A 20,367-nucleotide genomic window follows, 5' to 3' on the forward strand; every position below is an offset into this window, starting at 1 on the left:
GATTGACAACAGGTATGTTGGGCCACGGATTCTCAGACATTTTTACTGAGGTGAGACCAGCAGTGTTTGGGGCATAGAAACACTTTGTTTCTCTGCAGTTTTTTAAATTGTTGATCCGGGGCTGATCTTACTGGGAATCCGCAAGAGCAGGGTGGGTGGATTCCCAAATCCATAGGCCAGGTTTTTCAGGAGGCCCTAGGCCTATTTGTAGTACACCTGAAGCTGTGCAGGAGAGCTGATGAGCCTGTGTGTGTGTGAGAGAGACACGCTGCTGGATTTGCTCAGCTTCAGGAGAAAGAGAAGCATTTACTTTTGTGTTAGCCAGGAGGCTTGATATTTCTGTTCCAACTGTTGTTTTATACCCCCTGCGAGGGGAAACTTCTGCAACCGCTGAAAAATAAACGCGGGCAGGAAGCCCTTACACCGGTCTTGGTGTGTGAAGTTGCCTCATTTGCAGCCTACCAGCGAGTGAACCCCCACAGTATAGAGAGGAACAATAACCAGAAATCATGGGTCTCATCCAGTATCTCCTGACAGTTTGTTTTCTCTGCTGTAATACAGCGTTTGGCTTGTAGAAAGATCATTTCATATTACAACCGCTCATACAGACTGCAAAGCAGCTAAATTACTCCAATTGTTAGGCACCTATAGCATGGACTAAACTGAATGGAACCAACTTACATTTTCATCTGTTGTAAATGGGTTATGGGCTGTATTTTGGGAAGAAAATCGCATTATATACTGCAGTGAAACTGATAAGATGGATGAAAGCTAGTACCATATCTATCAAGCATCAGGTATTACCCAATTATAACGTGTATCAGTATCACATCAGTGAATCAAGGGGTGGAATGTAGGTAAAATGAGTTGGTCATTAAGAATAGGACAACACTTAAATGATAGAACTGAAGGCTTTTGCTATTAAAAGATGTAACAAATCACTCAAGGCTTAAAGGAGAATGCAAGTCAAAATATAAAAATCATACTGCTCAATAGTCCTCCTATTGTTTAGTAAAAACGCACACTTTTGGCTCACCTAATCAAATATTTACTCAGTCACACTTACTTCACATTTTCTAGAACAGGCAGCCATCTCTAAAAAGGTATTCTCCCTTCCTTTCCCTCCTTGCTTCATACTGCACATGTGTTTCATTTCCTCCCCCCCTCCCCTCTGCCAGATCCGCTTCTGATTGGCTGGTGGGCATGTGTAGCTCAGAACAGGAGACAGGATCAAGTTACACACATGCTCAGAGAATAGGAAGGCTGCCGCTGGCACCTACAGGAAGGGGAGAGAGATTTCAGTGATGTCACTGTAGGCTTCACACTGCTGTAGGCTGCCAGCACCATATCTCAGAGAAGCAAGCAGGGGTCTGGGAATTTAGATATGCAGTAAGTACTTAAAAAGAATGCCTTTAGACTTACTTCTAATTGATATTAACCTTTCATTGTCCTTTAAAGGAAACCCATCACTAAATTTGCTTCCCCACCATGGGTGTGGGTTAACAGAGTGAACATAGTTTTTATTTAAAAAAACAGTCCCTGCTAGACCTGCTAGACCACCTGCACCGGAAGGGAGCTGCCAATGCGGACAGCCATGTTGTTTAGCGTGCATGCACATAATAATATAGACTCCCCACATGCTCATTATGCACATGCAAGTGCCACAACATGGCTGCCTGAACCTGGAACCTTTTACAATACAGTAATTCAAATAATCTTGGGCGACTAACTTGCACCATGGGTTCTTACCCTTATAATGATGTCCTTCCATCAGCTTACTCCTCCCACCACACTTGTCCACTGAAAACCAAACATTGGCACACTAACTCAACTTTCTATCTGCAAAGAATCTCTCAGCTAAACTCACAGAGCTTTTTTATTGCTTACAAAACTGCATTTCTCTCATCTAATTTCTTCTTTATCCTCTAAATTCCAGAGCTAATTTCTAATTTAATTTCATCCTTTCACCTCCAGCAAGGTGCATTGCTGCCATGAGGTGAGCCCTTTCTCAAGTGTACAGGTGCAAGGCATTGTGGGATTAATTATCTTTGTATGGAACAAAAACCTTCCCCCAACCCCCCTTCTTAAAGTGATGGTCAGTGTCAATTTGTGTTCTTTTGTGAATCCTTTATAGTCCATTAATAGGTTTATCAGTTCCTAAAAACGGCAAAATCACAAAATATACCAGGGATACTGCATAAAACAAGACTATCCTTAGGTGTTGGTGTTCAACAAAACATTTCAGAGAACATAGGTACTGCCAACAAGGTCTACCTAGAGAAGCATAAAACATGCAGGCTGTATTTCCAGATAGCAATACTTGCCATGTATAAGCAACAAAGTTCTACAAGTGACATTAATATAAAGATATTTTAAATAGAGGGTGCATCATTCAACACAGGGATAGCAGTTTGAAGTGGTGTCTGTACAGACTGTTACAGAGACTCATAATAAAATGAAGAAATAAATAAATGTTAGAGCAGGCACTTTTATACCTAGGAACATCTGTTTCAGTCTCTAATATACCTTATAAACAGGCAGAAGAGTGATATATTGACTGCCGAAATACGATATACTTTTCTGGGAAAGGTGGAATGTGCTATGCAATGTTAAAAAATAAAGCCTGTTTTTAAAAATTGCTACTGTTTTTGTGTCAATGCCTTTTATGTCTTATGACAATATCAGGATAATGGATCAAAGCACATGCATATTTTGCCTCTATTTGCACTTTTTTTACAATAGGTGTGAAAGATAGAACAAATATTAGCACATGGTTTGCCCTTAATTCACTTTATTGCAATAAATGTTTACTACACCCCATGCCACGATTATATAGGTGATATAGTTCTTCCATCCAATTAAAATTTATGACTTGTACTTCATTTGACACAGATGGCAGATGTGCTGGGTGATAAGCTGTTTTACTTATACTTTAGGGCAGTGATCCCCAACCAGTGCCTTGGATGTTGCTCTCAGTGCCCCCAAACCAGGTAGTTATTTTTGAATTCCTGACTTGGTGGCAAGTTTTGGTTAAAAAAAACAAGATTTACTACCAAATAAAGTCTCCTGTAAGCTGATAGTGTGCATAGAGGCTACCTTATAGCCAATCTTAGCCTTTATTTGGCACCTCCATGAACTTTTATGGTGCTTGTGTTGCTCTCCAAGTCTTTTTACATGTCTGCTCATGAGTAAGAAAGGTTGGGCACTGCTGCTTTAGCCAGTTAATGTAGATTCCCAGGGGCGGATTAACCATTATGCTTACCTAGGTTAACACCTAGGGGCTCATGTGATCAGGGGGACCATCTAACCATTATTTGTGCTGGTCGGGTCGCTGGGGTGCACCTCACTGGAAGAAGTCAGGCAGACAAAGCATGCGGTGCGTGACAAGAGCTGAGAGCTTGGGTGGATGCGTACCTTGGTGCCTTTGCCTGTTGTGGTCTTTGACTAGAAGGGGGCCTGTGCAAATGTAGCCTAGGGGCCCCTCATTTAATTAATCCGCCACTGGAGATTCCAGGTTTTTTTTCATATTTGCTCAAACATGCAATATCAAAGTGATCAATCTATTGCCCTACATTGCCTATAATGAGGATCATTGGCAGACACTGTTACCAGTTCTTATTGGCTGATTCTTCCCTGTGTACAGTGGCGTAACAATAGAGGGGTCTGGTTTCTCTATTGTTGTATATAAATCCTCCCCCTTGACTTTCAGGTAGGAGAGCAGCTGCTGGGCAGTGCAGAGTAGTTACGCCACTGCCTGTGTATGTGTACTCCCTGAAAAAGGTATGGCAAAATAAATACTATATGGTTGTAGTAGTGGCATAGTATCTATTAAATATCTATAAAGTTGTTTTTTTATTTTGCACATTAGAGGAGCCAATTATAAAGCCTATTAGGTTGCTGAAACAATACAAATAAAATCTGAATTCCAGTACAAAACAAAGTAGAAAAATAGAAAGCTTTATTATATAGTAAGGTGTTCACTTTTCATTCCCTGCTATTTTGAGGGAGTTATAAAACAGTGCAATACAGTTTCCAATAAAGAACTCACAAAACAAATATGCTCAGAAGTGTATTTCATTTTTGTAAGATCCCATTAGATTAATGAACAATGCTTGCCAAAGATAAGCAGAGAAATATACGCTAAAATATGCAGCAACCACATTGCTCTGTACACAGAATCATGCCTGGGTGTTGTGTAAGGCATTTTATCACCTCACTTTCTTTGTGCTACTCCACCCTTAACACAGGATCTACGCATTGTGAGGGGTCCACTTGCAAACTCAGAATGTATCAATAGTAATTTTGCTTTGCAATCAACATGACTTTTGTCAAGAAGCTGAAGTGGGGGAAATAAAACTAACCATTTTTAGAGCTCTTTATTGTATCATACATTTCAAATGTGCTAGAAACTGTCAGTCCATGTGGTTGCTTCTCATGGCCCAATACTACAGTATCAAGTGAAAGAGTCAGTCACACTGTCTTCATGAATCTCACTGAGGTGAATGTTCGTTTCTCAATTTTGTTTTGTAATAGGTGTAAATGGGGCAATCATGTCAAGCTGAATAACCACTTCTAAAAAGAGGGGAGGGGACTTGTGAGACTTGTTTATCCTGGTAGTTTCACAACAATTGATACTCCTAGTCACGCAAACTTTGCACCTGCCTCAATGATTTATGTAATATTGTAACTGGATCACAATTTCACACCTCAAAGTTTAATAGACCCATTGTAATGGAATTCCAGTGATTGTATTGTCCTTAATGGTTTCAAATGCCAATGCATTCCCTACCTTTCAGTTAAACCGAAAAAGCTACTTGAATTAGAGTAGAAACGGTTTTGAGATTATTTAGTTTCGTTGAGTTAGAATTTTCAATAATAGATACTGTATATTTCTGAATTAAAGTTGCATTGGAATAAGTATATTATAATGCAAGAGACACAAATAAATTAAATCAATGTAGATGATGATTTGAACTTGTTAAAGCTGTATATTTGCTTTTATTTCGATGCAGGACGGTGCGCTGTACAAAACATAATTGGAAGCTGGATGTAAGTTCAATGAAATATGTGAATCCACCAGACAGTTTCTGCCAAGAGGAGCTGGGTAATTGATTTAGATATTTTTTTCCACACAGTTTTCACACAAAAGCTGCTCTTCAGTTGGCAGCTGTACAACTTCCAAGGGTTTGAATTCCCATGGGCTCCTTCTCCTCTATACAAAGCATGCATGTTCATTGCATGTGGGATGGGAAAGCTAAATTGACCTGTTTCTGACTCACTCACAAAGTTGTTATCCAGTGCTGCAAGATTTCCATGCAAAGAACTGACCAATATTGCTCTGAAAATACTGTGATTTATTTTTCTGATTCTCAATTAAATGGATAGTAGGCTGCACTTACAGTTGATCAGCAAATACGTGAAGTATGATTTTTAAAAGATTATATCATACTTTTTTGTAGTAATTGAAAGAGATGAAGAAAATGGCTTTTCACTTGTTGAATTAAGTCCTCCAAATCCTTGGGACACTGATCCTCGTATGGTTGTATGCTTGGAAAAAGGAGAGGTCCAGGTAAGATCTGGAGCAGCCCTAATGATCTGGAGACACATTTGTTAAATAACTAGGCCTATAGGCAGAGCAGAGCTGAGCAAAGAATATATAACTGTTTTGATAAATAGGGCAGTAGTTCCCAAACTGTGGAGCTGACCCCCAGTTGAGGACCTGGAGCAGTGACAATGGGTCTTAGCATGAGTCTTAGCATGAAGGCAAATAGGGAGATTGCGTATTTGCACCACCTTGATATATGTACAAGACCAGCTAAAATATCACTTAGGGTTTTATTGGCCAAAAACAATAGCTGAGGGTCCCTGGTAGGGCTTGAACTGAGAAGTAGTACTTCCGATTCATGTACAGATTAATTTCCTCCGTTTGTTTAAGATAGCAGCTGCCATTTTAGCTTGGTCTCTGTAGCTTTCGTGCTGCAGCTCTTGGGGCTGGTAGCTCAGATCACACATTCTGATGAGAGGGGGAGTGAATTATTATGAATTATTATGGGAAGGGGAGCAGAAGAAGGGAGAGAGAGAGCTGTGCAGACTCTGGCCCTGAGAATGAAGGATTTTTAGGAGAGAGAAAGTCTGATACCAAAGAACATGTTTACACAAAGGCAGACAAGACATCCTGTGTTTCTTTTGATAGAGGACTGAGTGCTTATGGTTGTATTTACATAGACCTTTCTGATAAAGCTTACTTAGTTTATACCTCTCCTTCTCCTTTAAAGAAATGTACAACACAAATAGAATTATAGCTGTACATTGTACCTTGGCAGGTCACATATCTTACTCATGCATGCATGGATCTGAAGCTTGGAAACAAGCGCATGGTGTTTGATCCTTGGTTAATTGGACCTGCTTTTGCTCGGGGATGGTGGTTACTTCACGAGCCTCCATGTGATTGGCTAGAAAGACTGTGCCAAGCAGACTTGATTTATATAAGTCACATGCACTCTGATCATCTTAGGTGAGTATATACAAATGCAAAAGGTTTTTCAGCAATTCAGAATGGAGAATAAGCTTTTATTTGCAAACAAAATTGTTTTGAGAAGTGGCAATTGCTAATTAAAGCATCTCATAATCTCACATCTGGTTCTCTGGAACTTTTTTCCTGTGTTGGCTTTGACAAATAAGATGCTATATAATATAACATATAACACACAAAAAAGAATATAACTTCTCAATAATGACTAGAGAGCACTGGATTTGTGCCATAAATATATGATTATTTAAGAAATGTGATATCTTTTATGAGTAATTAGCAGTATTGTTACATAGTTAACCTGTGTAGGAATAGTTTAGAAATAGTTACATAGTTACATAGTTACATAGTTACATAGGGTTGAAAAAAGACCATTGTCCATCAAGTTCAACCCATCCAAGTAAACCCAGCACACAACCTATACTAACCAATCTATACACTCACATACATAAACTATATATACAACCAGTAATACTAACTGTAGATATTAGTATCACAATAGCCTTGGATATTCTGCTTGTTCAAAAACTCATCCAGGCCCCTCTTAAAGGCATCAACAGAGTCTGCCATTACCACATCACTAGGAAGGGCATTCCCCAATCTCACTGCCCTCACCGTGAAAAACCACCTACGCTGCTTCAAATGGAAGCTCTGTTCCTCTAATCTAAAGGGGTGACCTCTGGTGCGCTAATTGTTTTTATGGGAAAAAAGAACATCCCCCAACTGCCTATAATCCCCTCTAATGTACTTGTACAGAGTAATCATGTCCCCTCGCAAGCGCCTCTTTTCCAGAGAAAATAACCCCAACCTAGACAGTCTAACCTCATAGTTTAACTCTTCCATCCCCTTAACCAGTTTAGTTGCACGTCTCTGCACTCTCTCCAGCTCATTAATATCCTTCTTAAGGACTGGAGCCCAAAACTGCACTGCATACTCAAGGTGAGGCCTTACCAGGGACCTATAAAGCGGCAAAAATATGTCCTCATCCCTTGAGTCAATGCCCTTTTTTATACAAGACAGCACTTTATTTGCTGTAGTAGCCACAGAATGACACTGCCTGGAATTAGACAACTTGTGATCTACAAAAACCCTAGATCCTTCTCCATTAAGGATACCCCCAACACACTACCATTCAGTAGATAGTTCGCGTTTATATTATTTCTACCAAAGTGCATAACTTTGCACTTGTCAACATTGAACCTCATTTTCCAGTTTGCTGCCCAGTTTTCCAATTTTGTCAAATCGCTCTGCAGAGCAGCAGCATCCTGCATGGAACTTATAGTTTTGCCCAATTTAGTGTCATCAGCAAAAATAGAAACAGTACTCTCTATGCCCACCTCCAGGTCATTAATAAACAAGTTAAAAAGCAAAGGACCAAGGACTGACCCCTGCGGTACTCCACTAACCACACTGGCCCAATTAGAAAATGTTCCATTTACCACCACTCTTTGTACTCTATCCTTCAGCCAGTTTTCTATCCAATTACAAATATTATGTTCTAGGCCAATATTCCTCAATTTGATCATTAACCTTCTGTGAGGTACTGTATCAAACGCTTTAGCAAAATCTAAGTAGATGACATCAACTGCCATTCCAGCATCAAGGTTTCTGCTCACCTCCTCATAAAAGGCAACTAAATTAGTCTGGCAAGATCTGTTACGCATAAAACCATGCTGGCACAAACTAATAGTATTGTGAACTGCAATGTATTCAACTATCCTATCCCTTATTACCCCTTCCAGAAGCTTTCCTACTACTGATGTCAGACTAACAGGCCTATAGTTTTCAGGCTGAGAACGAGATCCCTTTTTAAATAACGGCACCACATTAGCAATCCGCCAGTCTCTCGGCACCATGCCAAACCTCAACGAATCCTGAAAAATTATGTGAAGAGGCTTGGCAATCACAGCGCTCAGCTCATTTAATACCCTGGGATGAATCCCATCCGGTCCTGGACCTTTGTTTACCTTTACATTTTTACATTGTATTGTATACAGTTTATACTCCTGATTTGCAAACCACATTAATTAATTATATTATCATTCTTTATATAGTTATCCTACACTCAGGAAGCTCTCTGAAAAACGACCAGATATTCCTATATATGTTGGCAAGACTGAACGCCCTGTCTTCTGGTACCTGAACAAAAGTGGAGTTAAACTTACCAATATCAATGTTGTCCCTTTTGGAACCTGGCAAGAGGTTAGATACGTTTGTCATTTTTTTCTTTCCTTAATAAGATTCTGGCAAATTCTTTTTTACGGTGTCTGGTAAAGTAGGCAGTTTGTGATCAATTTGTGGGAGGAATATTCTGGGATTAAAATATCTTTTTGCCATTATCTAATATGCAGAAAATAATGCCACGTAATTAATTCCACAAAGATTCATATTTCCTTGTATTTATATTGTGCTAACACTTTTATACAGCACTTTACAAAGATTGTACATCATTCCCTGCACTGGAGGTCCCTATCAATTTCACACATAGTATGGTCAGTTATATCAGAAGCCAAATATTCTGTCTGCATGTTTTTGGAGTGTGGGAGGAGCCTTGAAAACCCCCACATAGACATGGGGAGAATATACAAACTCCTTGCAGAGTTCCCAAACCACAATCAAATTAAGGCCTCTGTACTGTAAGGTAGATTTGCTATCCACAGAGTCACCATGTTGCCCATAATTTCTACATGAACTCTAGCTCTAAAATTATGTCTTAAAGTAATTACTGAGCCAAGGTTTATTGCCACGTGGAAAGAAGTGTTAATGTAAAATAGATGCTTATAGATCTCTAGTGGGTGGGTTGTGAATGTTTATATGGCAGGCATGCAGTGGTGATCCAATGGGGAGGAATTATACATTTATTGAAAAGAAATGCTTTTTGATTACTATCCATTTATAAACTTCATCAGCAGTGTGACATCTCTGAGCATAGGACAGGATTATGGACATGAAAGAAGCACACAGGCAGAAAACAGCACAAGCAGAATTTAATAGCAAAATTTCCCTTTTTAACTGGCAAAAATATAAATGCTAAGTAGGAGCTCAGATCCGTGGCACTGACCTTTCCCCCAAGCAGCAATCCCACCAAAGTTTCTTTCTAAATAAGTTTGAGGGACCAAACCAAATGTGCATCATAGCTTCTTCCAGTATGTGATTTCCAGTCTTTCAGCAGTCACTTACGGTGCCCATCTCCAGATTCCAGGCAGTTTAGTTAAACACAAACATTGTTCCTAAATGTTAAGTGCAAGGGATGCCCAACTGTAGAACTGGAGTCTAGAGGGAGGGTACCCTGCAGCCCCCACTTCCCCTTGAACTCCCTTAGTGATCTGCTTCTTGGCCTTGGGACCTCCCTATCCCTACCACCAGCTTCTACAATTACCTGGATGTTTTAATGAAATCATATTTAAAAAAAAGCTTCTGTCCTTAATGTATTCTCAGTTTGCCAGACTACAAAAACAACGATTCGGAAAAATCAACTCTTCTACAGGCAAGATTCCCACAATTCTTTGCAAATGGCATAGCCATATTTTAGTGTTTCACTTCAAGATTAGTAATTTGATCAGCAATTTTTTACATCAAAACTACCAGAAGATTCCATGTATCACTCATTAAAAGCTTTTGATCTGCTAACCTTACTTACCTCAACCCAAAGAGGAGCAAACACACAATGATTAACATATTTATAGACATCTCAGAATTAAAAAAACTGTCTTGATATTTTAGGTAGATGAAAACCTAAGGTTCATGATTCTTATGGATGGTGTTCACCCTGAAATGGACACATGTATTATTGTGGAATACAAAGGTAACTACTACAATATACTATATTCCCATTATTGTTTATAAATCTATAAGAAGTGTAACTTAAGGATATGTTCACCTATTTCTTTTTTTTTGCCATACATAGTTTTTGCTATCCTGGCAATAAGGTTACTGCAAACCCTAGCAGACAGGCAGGGGGTTGAATGGAAAATAACAGGAGAGGGTACAAGGAGATGTTAATAAATAACACATTGCCCTCAGGATGAATTTAACTTGAGGTTGCAAAGTATAAAAATTAGACTGCTACTACATGACAAGGGGACTCCTCAATTGACCCTTCGCCTTGAGGCACCCCACTGAGCCCCCTTGTTACCTACCTTAATGAAAACACCAGGAGACAGAGGTGGAGAAAATGGGCACAGCATTTATTCACATTTTATCAAATAAATAGGACCTTGCCAGCCTAACCCAAGGCAATATTCTAAAGCCATAATTCCATAAGAGGTCGCTACTATGCTCTCCCGTTCCTCGCTGAAGACTTGAATGAGTATTAGACTGCCTCTACCTACAGAGAGGATGGCCCCAAACTCTGCTACCAGGAGGAGCTGCATTACCAACCATGAGAGAAGTTCAGCAGCCCTACTGCCGGTCCTGGATCTGCAGTGTCTCAATGATAGGAAATCCAAGTAGGCTGTCACCTAGCACAAGCAGTAGTGGCGTCTGTATCTATCAATCCACTGTGCAGTCACAGGGGAGAACCTCCTTTCTCCCTCTGCTAAAATTATCTGTGCAGTACTCTGGCAAGTTTCTACTGCTGCTGTGACAAATAAAACTTAAAATATATTATCATATATCCACTGTTTTGATCCAGAGGAAGGCAAAAAACCCAACCTGAAGCCTGTGCCAATTATGCCTCAAGAGGGAAAAAATTCCTTCCTGACCCCATGGCGATCAGAAACATTCCCTGGATCAAGAAATCATTGTTAACATGAATTACACACAAAGCTGACTTTCAAGTTTATACCGTATAAAGATACAGAAAGCATAATATAACAATGCATTCAGGAAAAATTCCACATTCAGTTATTAATAGATAATATGAGAACCAAAATTCCTGACATTTTGCAAAATATGCAAAAAGAGGGAGGGTGGGATGTTTCTACCTGCTCAGAAGATAAGGAAGTGAGTGCTTTTCTGACATCACATCCCTCTCTTTCTCCGCCCCCCAGTTCAGCCTTCTCCTGCCTTAACTCTTTCCTTCTCACCTAATCACAGTTGAACCTGGTTCTGCCAATCTCTAAACATAAACCAGTGTAATCTGGCTGCTGGTTATTTGGATCCCTTGTCATGCAGCCCCTGCGCTTATAGCTCCAGGGCTTTCCTTTTCACCTGACAACAGTCCCAAAGGTATCAGGCCAACTGTTCAGGCTGAATTCACTGCCACCTGTCGACTCCCTGACTTCTCTCTGCACCACGCCAAACCCACTACTACCAGGCCTGTGCTCTTTTATATACAGGCACTCACCCTGTTCCTCCAATGACATAGGAGAAGGTACATAAATCAGCACAGCTGGCAGGGTTGGGTGCAATTTCACAAAGTGCAGGTTAGGGGCAGGCGTGGGTAAAAAATCTAAACCCCCCCCAAAAAATTCATGTGACTTTACCCAAATGTTTCTCTGAGCAATATATATTCATTATTAACAAAATAAGATATGAGCAACTTTAGACTGCAAACACTAGGCTCAAGAGCACTGAGGGTCAGAGACACAGCAGAAAGTGCATATTTAGGGTCGCTGACACTCTAATTTTCTGAAATGGTTTATAAAGCACTAAATGCAGAAACTTTATGTGTAAAAGCGCTGAGAGGACCACTCCAAGTAAGTTGATAAATTAATTTATAAATCCCCTTTGTGGAAAATTTTGGGTGTGTATGTCTTATATTTATGTTAGTGTTGCAGATAAATCACTCTATGACGAATAATATCTATTGTGCACTATCATTGTATAAATACAGTTTTAGCTTTAGGAAATGTTCTTATGTTCATGAGAAATGTCGGTAACTGACACTAAGCACACAAAATGTACATCCTGATAAATATTTCTGCCCAGAGTCGCTTTTTATAAACATTTCCTTGTTGTTCAACATTTTTAGCTCTGTAAATTAATAGAACAAATCTAAAATACAGTTACATTCAAGACTGTTACATTCAAGACTTATGTAAAAGTAAAGCCTAGAAATTGTGTATTTTATATACTAAGCTTACTGTACCAGCCCAGCAGTTCAGCAGCCCCTATAACAGAAATGATCCAGGCCTTGAGAATTGTCCACAGGAGCGGGGAGCCTATGGCTTATGCATAAAATGTCCATATAAATATTATAGAAGGAGCGTGTGATTTACTCACTGACACAAAGGCAAATACAATACCTGGCTTTATAAAACTAAAAACACAGGCCTAGATATCAACTTAAATCCTTAGAGTTATAACACAGTTATAAAATAACAGCATATACACAAACTGCATATATATAATAACTCTGATATACAATAATAGCTAATGCTGCCAGTGCCACGGGAATAAAATAATTATTTAGAACACTTGACTTTAGGGTTGCTACCTCTGCTCTCTTTTTTTGCCGTACAGGTGGCAGGCGGTGGTGTCACATGGGCAGGGAGAGGCGTGGTTGTGACGTCATGGGGAGAGGAAGCGGCAAGACAGTGACATCACTGGGCAGGGCTATGACACAGTGATCTGTGATTGGCCGATCACTGTGTCAGTCTTATTGAGTCCTGCCCGGTTTTCCTAATTTCAGTTTTGACCCGCACAGCCCTTCCGTAGTCTGGGCTGCCTGGGTCCAAACAAGATAGGTGGCAACCATATTTCACTTACACAAACAGTAAGTGACACTCCACTAAGAGCTTGGGTTTGGCAGTTACATTTTAGAAAAGAAAAAAGGAGACATAGCAGTTCTTTCTTACACTGTGAACCTTGATTACCATAGGGTTAAATGCTCACTCTAAAACAAGAAGCAATTAACATAACAACATGCTCAACTTTAAACATACATTTAGAAATAAAATTATGAATTATATAGATAAACACACACAATTGAGCTCCAAACATCTCCGGACACGTTATGCTGCTAAAACCAGGTCTTTATTATTCCATCTAAAAGCTAGACGCCTGACGCGTTTCGTGCGCGCACACACTTACTCATAGGCATATAGATAAACATTTAACATTTGATGGAGACACTCACTTATGATGGGGGAGATCTGTATAAAGTCACCTAAGTCCCCTATAAAGACAACCTAAGGCAAGTTTGTAATAAAACAAATTGTTACATATGTTATTTTGTGTAAACACATAAGGCGTAGAGAGCCAAAGATGACTAAGCTGAATTGTCCTTATCTCGACCCTGCAGTTTAGCAGTTATCATGCCATGATTTAAATGCTGTACACACAGAACATTTTGGGTGAATTCACTTCACATTTTTATGAGTAACTCTGTGCATCTGGTGTTATCTGAGAATGAAATCTAAAATATAGACAAGAAGTCTATATAAAGCTGTAACTTGCAAATTTGTAACCAAATGTCAGCAGTTGGTCTATTGCTGAAGAACCTGTTTCATGAGTCACACATGGTTCTAGTCAGTTAAAATACCTACACATTACTGTATAGTCTGTTCAGTTAAGTAATACATGACCTAAACAATTAATAAACAATGTAAAGCCATTGCATGCTTATAGAAAAAAAAAAATGTTGTTAATAGTGAGTGATTTTTTTGCCAAGTATTTCACCATTGTTTTGTGAAACAGCTGCGAAAAGTTGGCGCAACAAAGGAATTAAAAAAACACTCAATAGCCACATTTCCCAATTCTTTCACTGTTTCACTAATTTTTTGGCGGTTTCACAAACAGGACAGATTTGCTCATCACTGGTTGTTACTTTGAGATCAGTTGTATGAATTAATATTAGAATATGTCAGCCAAACATATTAGTGATTAGATGTTGCTACCTGCCCCCTGGTGATCCTAGTTGCTTACTTCCTACCCTGTGAACTGCCCTCTTCTTTAAAAAATTCACCAGCCTGGGGTACTTTTTCATCACTATGTATTGTTCTGGTGTTCCAGACATCACCACTGTCACCCTGTGAAGCTCATGTGCAGTATAGAACTTCTTTGGCAGTTTCTGTACTGCACATGTGCCCAGTACAGTGGAGATCTGGACACCAGAAAAATATGGCAGTACTGTGCTAAGAGGAAAAGTGCCTGGGATAGATGCATTTTATGAACAAAGAGGTAAATGTGGCTGCTTATTTCCTCTGATACTGCTTTCAATAGCGATTACATTTATAAACGTAAAAACTATTTGAAATGTGTATTAAATGCATATTGGAAAGTTGCTTAGAATTACATTTGGGTGGAGGAACCCTTTAACTTTTAGTATGATGTAAACAACAGTTATTAAACACTTGAATAAGCCTGTTAGATCCCGTATACTGTTTACCACCTTGCAGTATTAAAAATCAGCTTTTATGGCTGATGCCACACAGGGCTGATTCTCACGCTGCGGAAAAACACAGGCCAAGAATCAGCCCCTTACACTGGCATCAGCCTACTTTTCCTGCACCCAGAAGCACTGTGTGCAGGGTGAAGGCACAGGTGGCACATATTGGCATTTTAAGCCAATTTTGCGGTTTTTTAGTTTGCATTTTGAGCCAATATCCGCAGCGCCACAGCAGCTTCCCTACCTCCACACAGGGTACTGCTACGCTATTCAAAAATATGCTTGTATAAAGGCTAGAGTTACAGATGAATGTTATAGTGCATGGATTCTTCATTTATCTGCTTTGTTTCCCCAGGTAATAAAATCCTAAATACAGTAGATTGTACTCGACCCAATGGTGGCAAGTTACCCACAAATGTTGCTCTTATGATGAGTGACTTTGCTGGGGGAGCATCTGGATTTCCAATGACATTCAGTGGTGGGAAATTTACAGGTATGAGCATGGGGTTCCATATATACCTTCCCACAAAAAATGTACAATGTGTTGATTTATAAAAACCTCTGCTAAACCAAACTTACCATAAAATAAAGCTTATCTGTCTAGCTATCCACGGAATGTATGTATGTTTAAGGGATAATGCAGTCAAGCACTTGTGCCTTTATATAAGTTAGAAATATTATGTTGTGGCCGAAACAAGCACTCTCAAGTGGTATAAAAGTATTGAAGGGAAATTTATTTAGACTAATTTTCTCAGTGTGGGTACTTACATCATGGTACATATACAAGTAACCACATGTCCCATGTCCCATGTACATCTACAAGTAAACTACATTTAGTAACAAGAACAAAACCAGAAATAATGAAAAGGGAAGTGTGAGCACATGTAGGAATCTCACATACCCAGCATGCTCCAGCATACCATATTAATTCCGGGTCCTGGTTTTCAAGAAGTGTTTAGTAGTAGGAATAGTAACAATAGTAGTTAGGATTTATTTGTGCAACAAGAGCTAAGCAGCATAAAATGATTAAGTAGTGCTTTAGGAACTTTGGAACTACATGTCATTTTTCAAATATGCATCACAAATATGTTCTATTAATAAATGTATGTAGCACCACCATATTCTGCAGCAGTATGTACAAATAACCAACAGGCAAATTGTGACAGGAGGCATACACACAAATGTAGATTTACCTGCTTGTCACCCTTCCCCCCACCCCCAGAGCAGTACCTGAGCACAAGCAAATCCAGTTATGCTTACTGCCAGGGAAGGAGGAGGGTATAGTACAGGTATGGGATCCCTTATCTGGAAACCCATTATCCAGAAAGCTCCAAATTACAGAAAGCCCATCTCCCATAGACTCCATTTTAATCAAATAATACAGAATTTTAAAACTGATTTCCTTTTTTTCTGTAGTAATAAAACAGTACCTTGTAATTGATCCCAATTAAGATATAATTTATCCTTATTGGATGCAAAACAATCCTATTGGGTTTAATTAATGTTTTATTGATTTTTTAGCAGACTTAAGGTATGGAGATCCAAATTACGGAAGGACCCCTTATCCGGAATACCCATGGGTGGTCCAAAGTATTCTGGATAATGGGTCCTATACCTGTATTGGAAACAATTTCTTTTTTTTTTGTCTAGGCTAATGCCACACGAAGCATAGGGCGGATATTTTTGGTCAGCGCAAAAGCGCGAGACTTTGCATTATCTCACGTTTTCATGCATATATCGGCTACATGTGCCTGCACCCGAGCATATCTCATTCATTCGGGTGCGGGTACATGTAGGAGGCGTAGGGCGGAATTTTCAGCAAGCGCTTTTGCGCTTGCCGAAAATATCCGCCCTACGCCTCGTGTGGCATTAGCCTTAGGTCCAAACTACAAAAACCTGACTATTAAATGGTAATTGCTACATTTCTTTTTGTAACAAGTTCTACGGGGAATGTAAAAAAATCATAAACAGAAAAATATTTGCACAAATAAGATTAAATTCATATTTTGCAATGTAATATTCTTCATTATGCTGTTGTTGCATTGTGAATTTAAATTGCACATTGCAAACTTCTATTACATACACTGTGGCAAGCTATAACATTTGCAAACATTCTTCCACTGTTGAAAGTGGTTGCTAAACAGTTTCTGCTTCACAAAAGCTATATTCAATTCACTCAAAGTCATATTTGTTCGCACTGAGGCATACATTTTTGCATTGCAAATATTTTACTTTTATTACATTCCCCACTATATTTGGTTCATTTGTATCACTGCTTACAGCAGCATGGGACTTTTCCTAGACTATGGATAGACATTAGGGGTCATTTACTTTTCCCTAGTGCATATGTGCCAGAGCAATAAAACACACAGTAGCACACTTAGTGCTCATCTAACAAGCACTTGCGCCCCAGAGAATGTTACATTCTGTTCCTGTCTCCAGAAATTTGCAGTATAAGGAGGCATAGTTCAGCCCTTATCACCAGCCATAGGGCACGTTGTAAGGATAGGGCTCAGTAGCAGTCTGGGGCTCATGCCACTCCATAACTTGCATGTCTGAATGATGCCTATGTGCCTTTTCCCCTCCTGTACCTCATCAATTTGGCACTGACTAATGTAGTTACTCCTGTATTCATGGACTTAGTCACAAGTCTCTGGGTTTCAAAACAAAGTGCAGACACCTGTGTCGATTTGCAAGCACCAGAAGGCAGTGGAAAATCTGGGCGTTTATCTCAGCAGATATGACGTTGGACATTAAACATGAATTGCTATAATTGGGACACAATGTTTTGCATTGTAATGTGAATTTTAAATGGAATGTAGTATTATATTTTGGGGGTTGTACCCCCAAATGAACTGTTTCCATGTATAATATTGTGCATGAGAAAGATACAAGTTTAATAATAAAACTGTGGCTGGGTGTTAAGTGCCCCAGTTCATTCAACGCACACAGATATGTGGGCCATTGGTTATAAATATGCAACAATATTTAATTTGTTGCTGTTATTAAAGATGTCTTTCCCAACTCCCGCTCTCAGGGACACATTCATTAAAGTACGATTGAATCCGAATACCAAAAAATCAAATTTTTTGTAAGTTTTCATACTGTGCGTATTTTTTGTGACTTTTTCGTTAATTTTTGCGATTTTTTCGTACCTTTCAACAATTTGCACAACAAATTGTGCGTCAAAATCGTATTTGTTGTGCCGAGTATGAAAGTTTCGGATTCATTACAGCTTCATTATCATGACTTTCCTTGGGTCAGGTTGGAGCTGCAGAGTGCCATTGAGCCCTATGGGAGACTTTCCTTTGGCCAGGTTGGAGCTGCAGAGTGCCATTGAGTTCTATGGGAGACTTTCCTTGGGCCAGGTTGGAGCTGCAGAGTGCCATTGAGTCCTATTGGAGGCTTCAAAAAACATGCGCAGAAGGATCAGTCAGAAAGGTTTCGGATACGAAACTTTTGTGACTTTCGGATCACCAGTGCGATATTATCGTGATATTATCGTAAGCATTTTCAATCATCAGAAATGATCATATCTAATTCGAATTTTACCCATTTCGGGATACGAACTCGTACTTTGATGAATCTGCCCCTCAGTATAAATGCAAATATGAAACGAAGCAATAGGTCCAATGCAAACCCCATGCACATATACATAGGAGAACCTTGGATGGGGTTTGGCAGGTTCAGAATTTAGAACAGCAATTGCCATGGAAACAGAAACAGAAAAGCAAAAGATTTTTTCATTTTGTGGAAAATGTGGTACAATTGGAAAATTTGCTATATGTGTTTGCATCTGATACAGAACGTGTTTCTCTTAAATAGTAAATAGATAATGGTGTTAGTAGTGAAGAAGGTAGGAAACCCAAACTGCACGCCACTGATGTTATGTTTTTATGTTGGCAGAGGAATGGAAATCACAGTTTATCAAAACTGAAAGAAAGAAGCTTCTTAACTATAAAGCACAGCTTGTTAAAGACTTGAACCCTCGAATCTATTGTCCTTTTGCCGGATATTTTGTTGAAGCGCATCCATCAGATAAGTATGTTAATTGTTGGTTTCCAAAACAGGGAGGCTAATTTATCAACATTCACATTTTCCTGGTTTTAGAGGTTTTTGAAACCACGACAAAGAATTTATTCATTGTCGCACAAATGAACGCGTAAAAACCCCCCGAAAACCTTAAAACCACAAAGCAAAGAAAGAGGGCACCTGCCATTGACTTCTTCATGGCCTCGACAGCTTTTAGATGGCATATGTTTTCTTTCGGATTTGTTGCTGTTTTTTAGCATAATAAATGGTGAAAAAATCTTGCTTTTTTCCATGAAAAAAATTCTATTTTTGCAGGAAAAAAAATACAACCTTTAGTAAATGTCCCCCTAAGTCTGTATCTCTGGGCAAGTTCATACAGTTAATGTTGTTACAGGGTAATAATCACTGTAAGAACATGTAAACACATGCTGCCTCTAATAGTGATCTGTGCAAATGGGCTGCATGACGCCACATTGCTCATGTCAAACAACATTTAAATGAACTCATCTGGAATAAAATCCTTTAAATGCCAATAAATTAATTGTGCAATATTTTGGGATGGTACTGCCATTAATCACTGACATTTTCTCAGTGTGAGAATGGCAGGTACTTGTGGGCGCGCCTCCTCTATTGTGCTCAATAGATCCCGGTAGGAGGATAGGCCAGGGTGGGGCTCAAAGGGTTGTATTTGCACCACTGACTCCTTTCAGTATTCGATAAAAAGGGGGTGTCCAGTTAATTATATAAGATACATTTGGCCAGAGGGATATCACTTGTGAGGTTGCCAGGAGCCTACATCTTTGGCATGAAGAGTAGTAACAAAAATAGAGGATAGTTTCTGTAATAGCTCACTGCAGCTGTGAAAGGCAGAGAGGCCAGAGAGAATGGGCAGTCTGGGTTAGTACCCCAACAGGTACAATGCCAGTTAGGATTGCCAATCTTAGTTCAGGGTAGAGAATGATTTCCTCATGGCTTCAGGTTGCACAGATAGTAGTAATCCAAGGAATATGTTTTTTTATTTTTATTGCAAGCATATATAAGGATAAGATATGTATCGGGGACTTTCTTTTTCATATAAGTTCTTCATAATGGAATTGCCCATGGTGCACCTCAAGTCTGTCTAACCCAACTAGAATCCTCTCTTGGAATGTTTTAACAAAAATGTAATGAGAATGTTTTTATGAAACAAGATGTCTGATGAATTTCCTGATGTACCATAATCATATTGTATATGTGCTTGTGATGTTATACTGGGAATGAAGACAGCTTTCTGATGTGATCATTCTCTTTCTTCTCCCTTATGCAACTGACAGGGAAAACATCAATCAAATCAAAATTTCAAATTTACATAAGTAAGCACAAAATTTCCCCTATTCTTACTAGTTATACTAAAACATATAACATGCTGGTTTCCATTCATAATGCAGCGTAAATTGGCAGGGTCGGACCAGGGGGTGCAAGGCCCACCAGGGTTGCAGCCTCGGCCCCTGCACCCCCAAGGGGTCCTCGCCACGTCCTTCATCAAACACCCCCC

The 20,367-nt window shown here is 39.4% G+C and overlaps 1 protein-coding gene across 2 annotated transcripts in view; it reads left to right on the forward strand.

Moving 5' to 3' along the window:
- cmahp overlaps positions 1-20,367 on the forward strand; it is a 104,699-nt gene that overhangs the window by 60,056 nt on the left and 24,276 nt on the right. For both annotated transcript variants that reach the window (XM_012965384.3, XM_002936445.5), the window contains exons 3-9: positions 5,013-5,104; positions 5,460-5,569; positions 6,324-6,514; positions 8,584-8,731; positions 10,253-10,334; positions 15,157-15,294; positions 18,708-18,843. In XM_012965384.3, the coding sequence (XP_012820838.2) occupies positions 5,013-5,104; positions 5,460-5,569; positions 6,324-6,514; positions 8,584-8,731; positions 10,253-10,334; positions 15,157-15,294; positions 18,708-18,843 (897 nt within the window). The remainder of the gene's footprint in view (positions 1-5,012; positions 5,105-5,459; positions 5,570-6,323; positions 6,515-8,583; positions 8,732-10,252; positions 10,335-15,156; positions 15,295-18,707; positions 18,844-20,367) is intronic.

Source organism: Xenopus tropicalis, chromosome 6 (genome assembly GCF_000004195.4).
Source record: "Xenopus tropicalis strain Nigerian chromosome 6, UCB_Xtro_10.0, whole genome shotgun sequence".
Taxonomy (NCBI): domain Eukaryota; kingdom Metazoa; phylum Chordata; class Amphibia; order Anura; family Pipidae; genus Xenopus; species Xenopus tropicalis.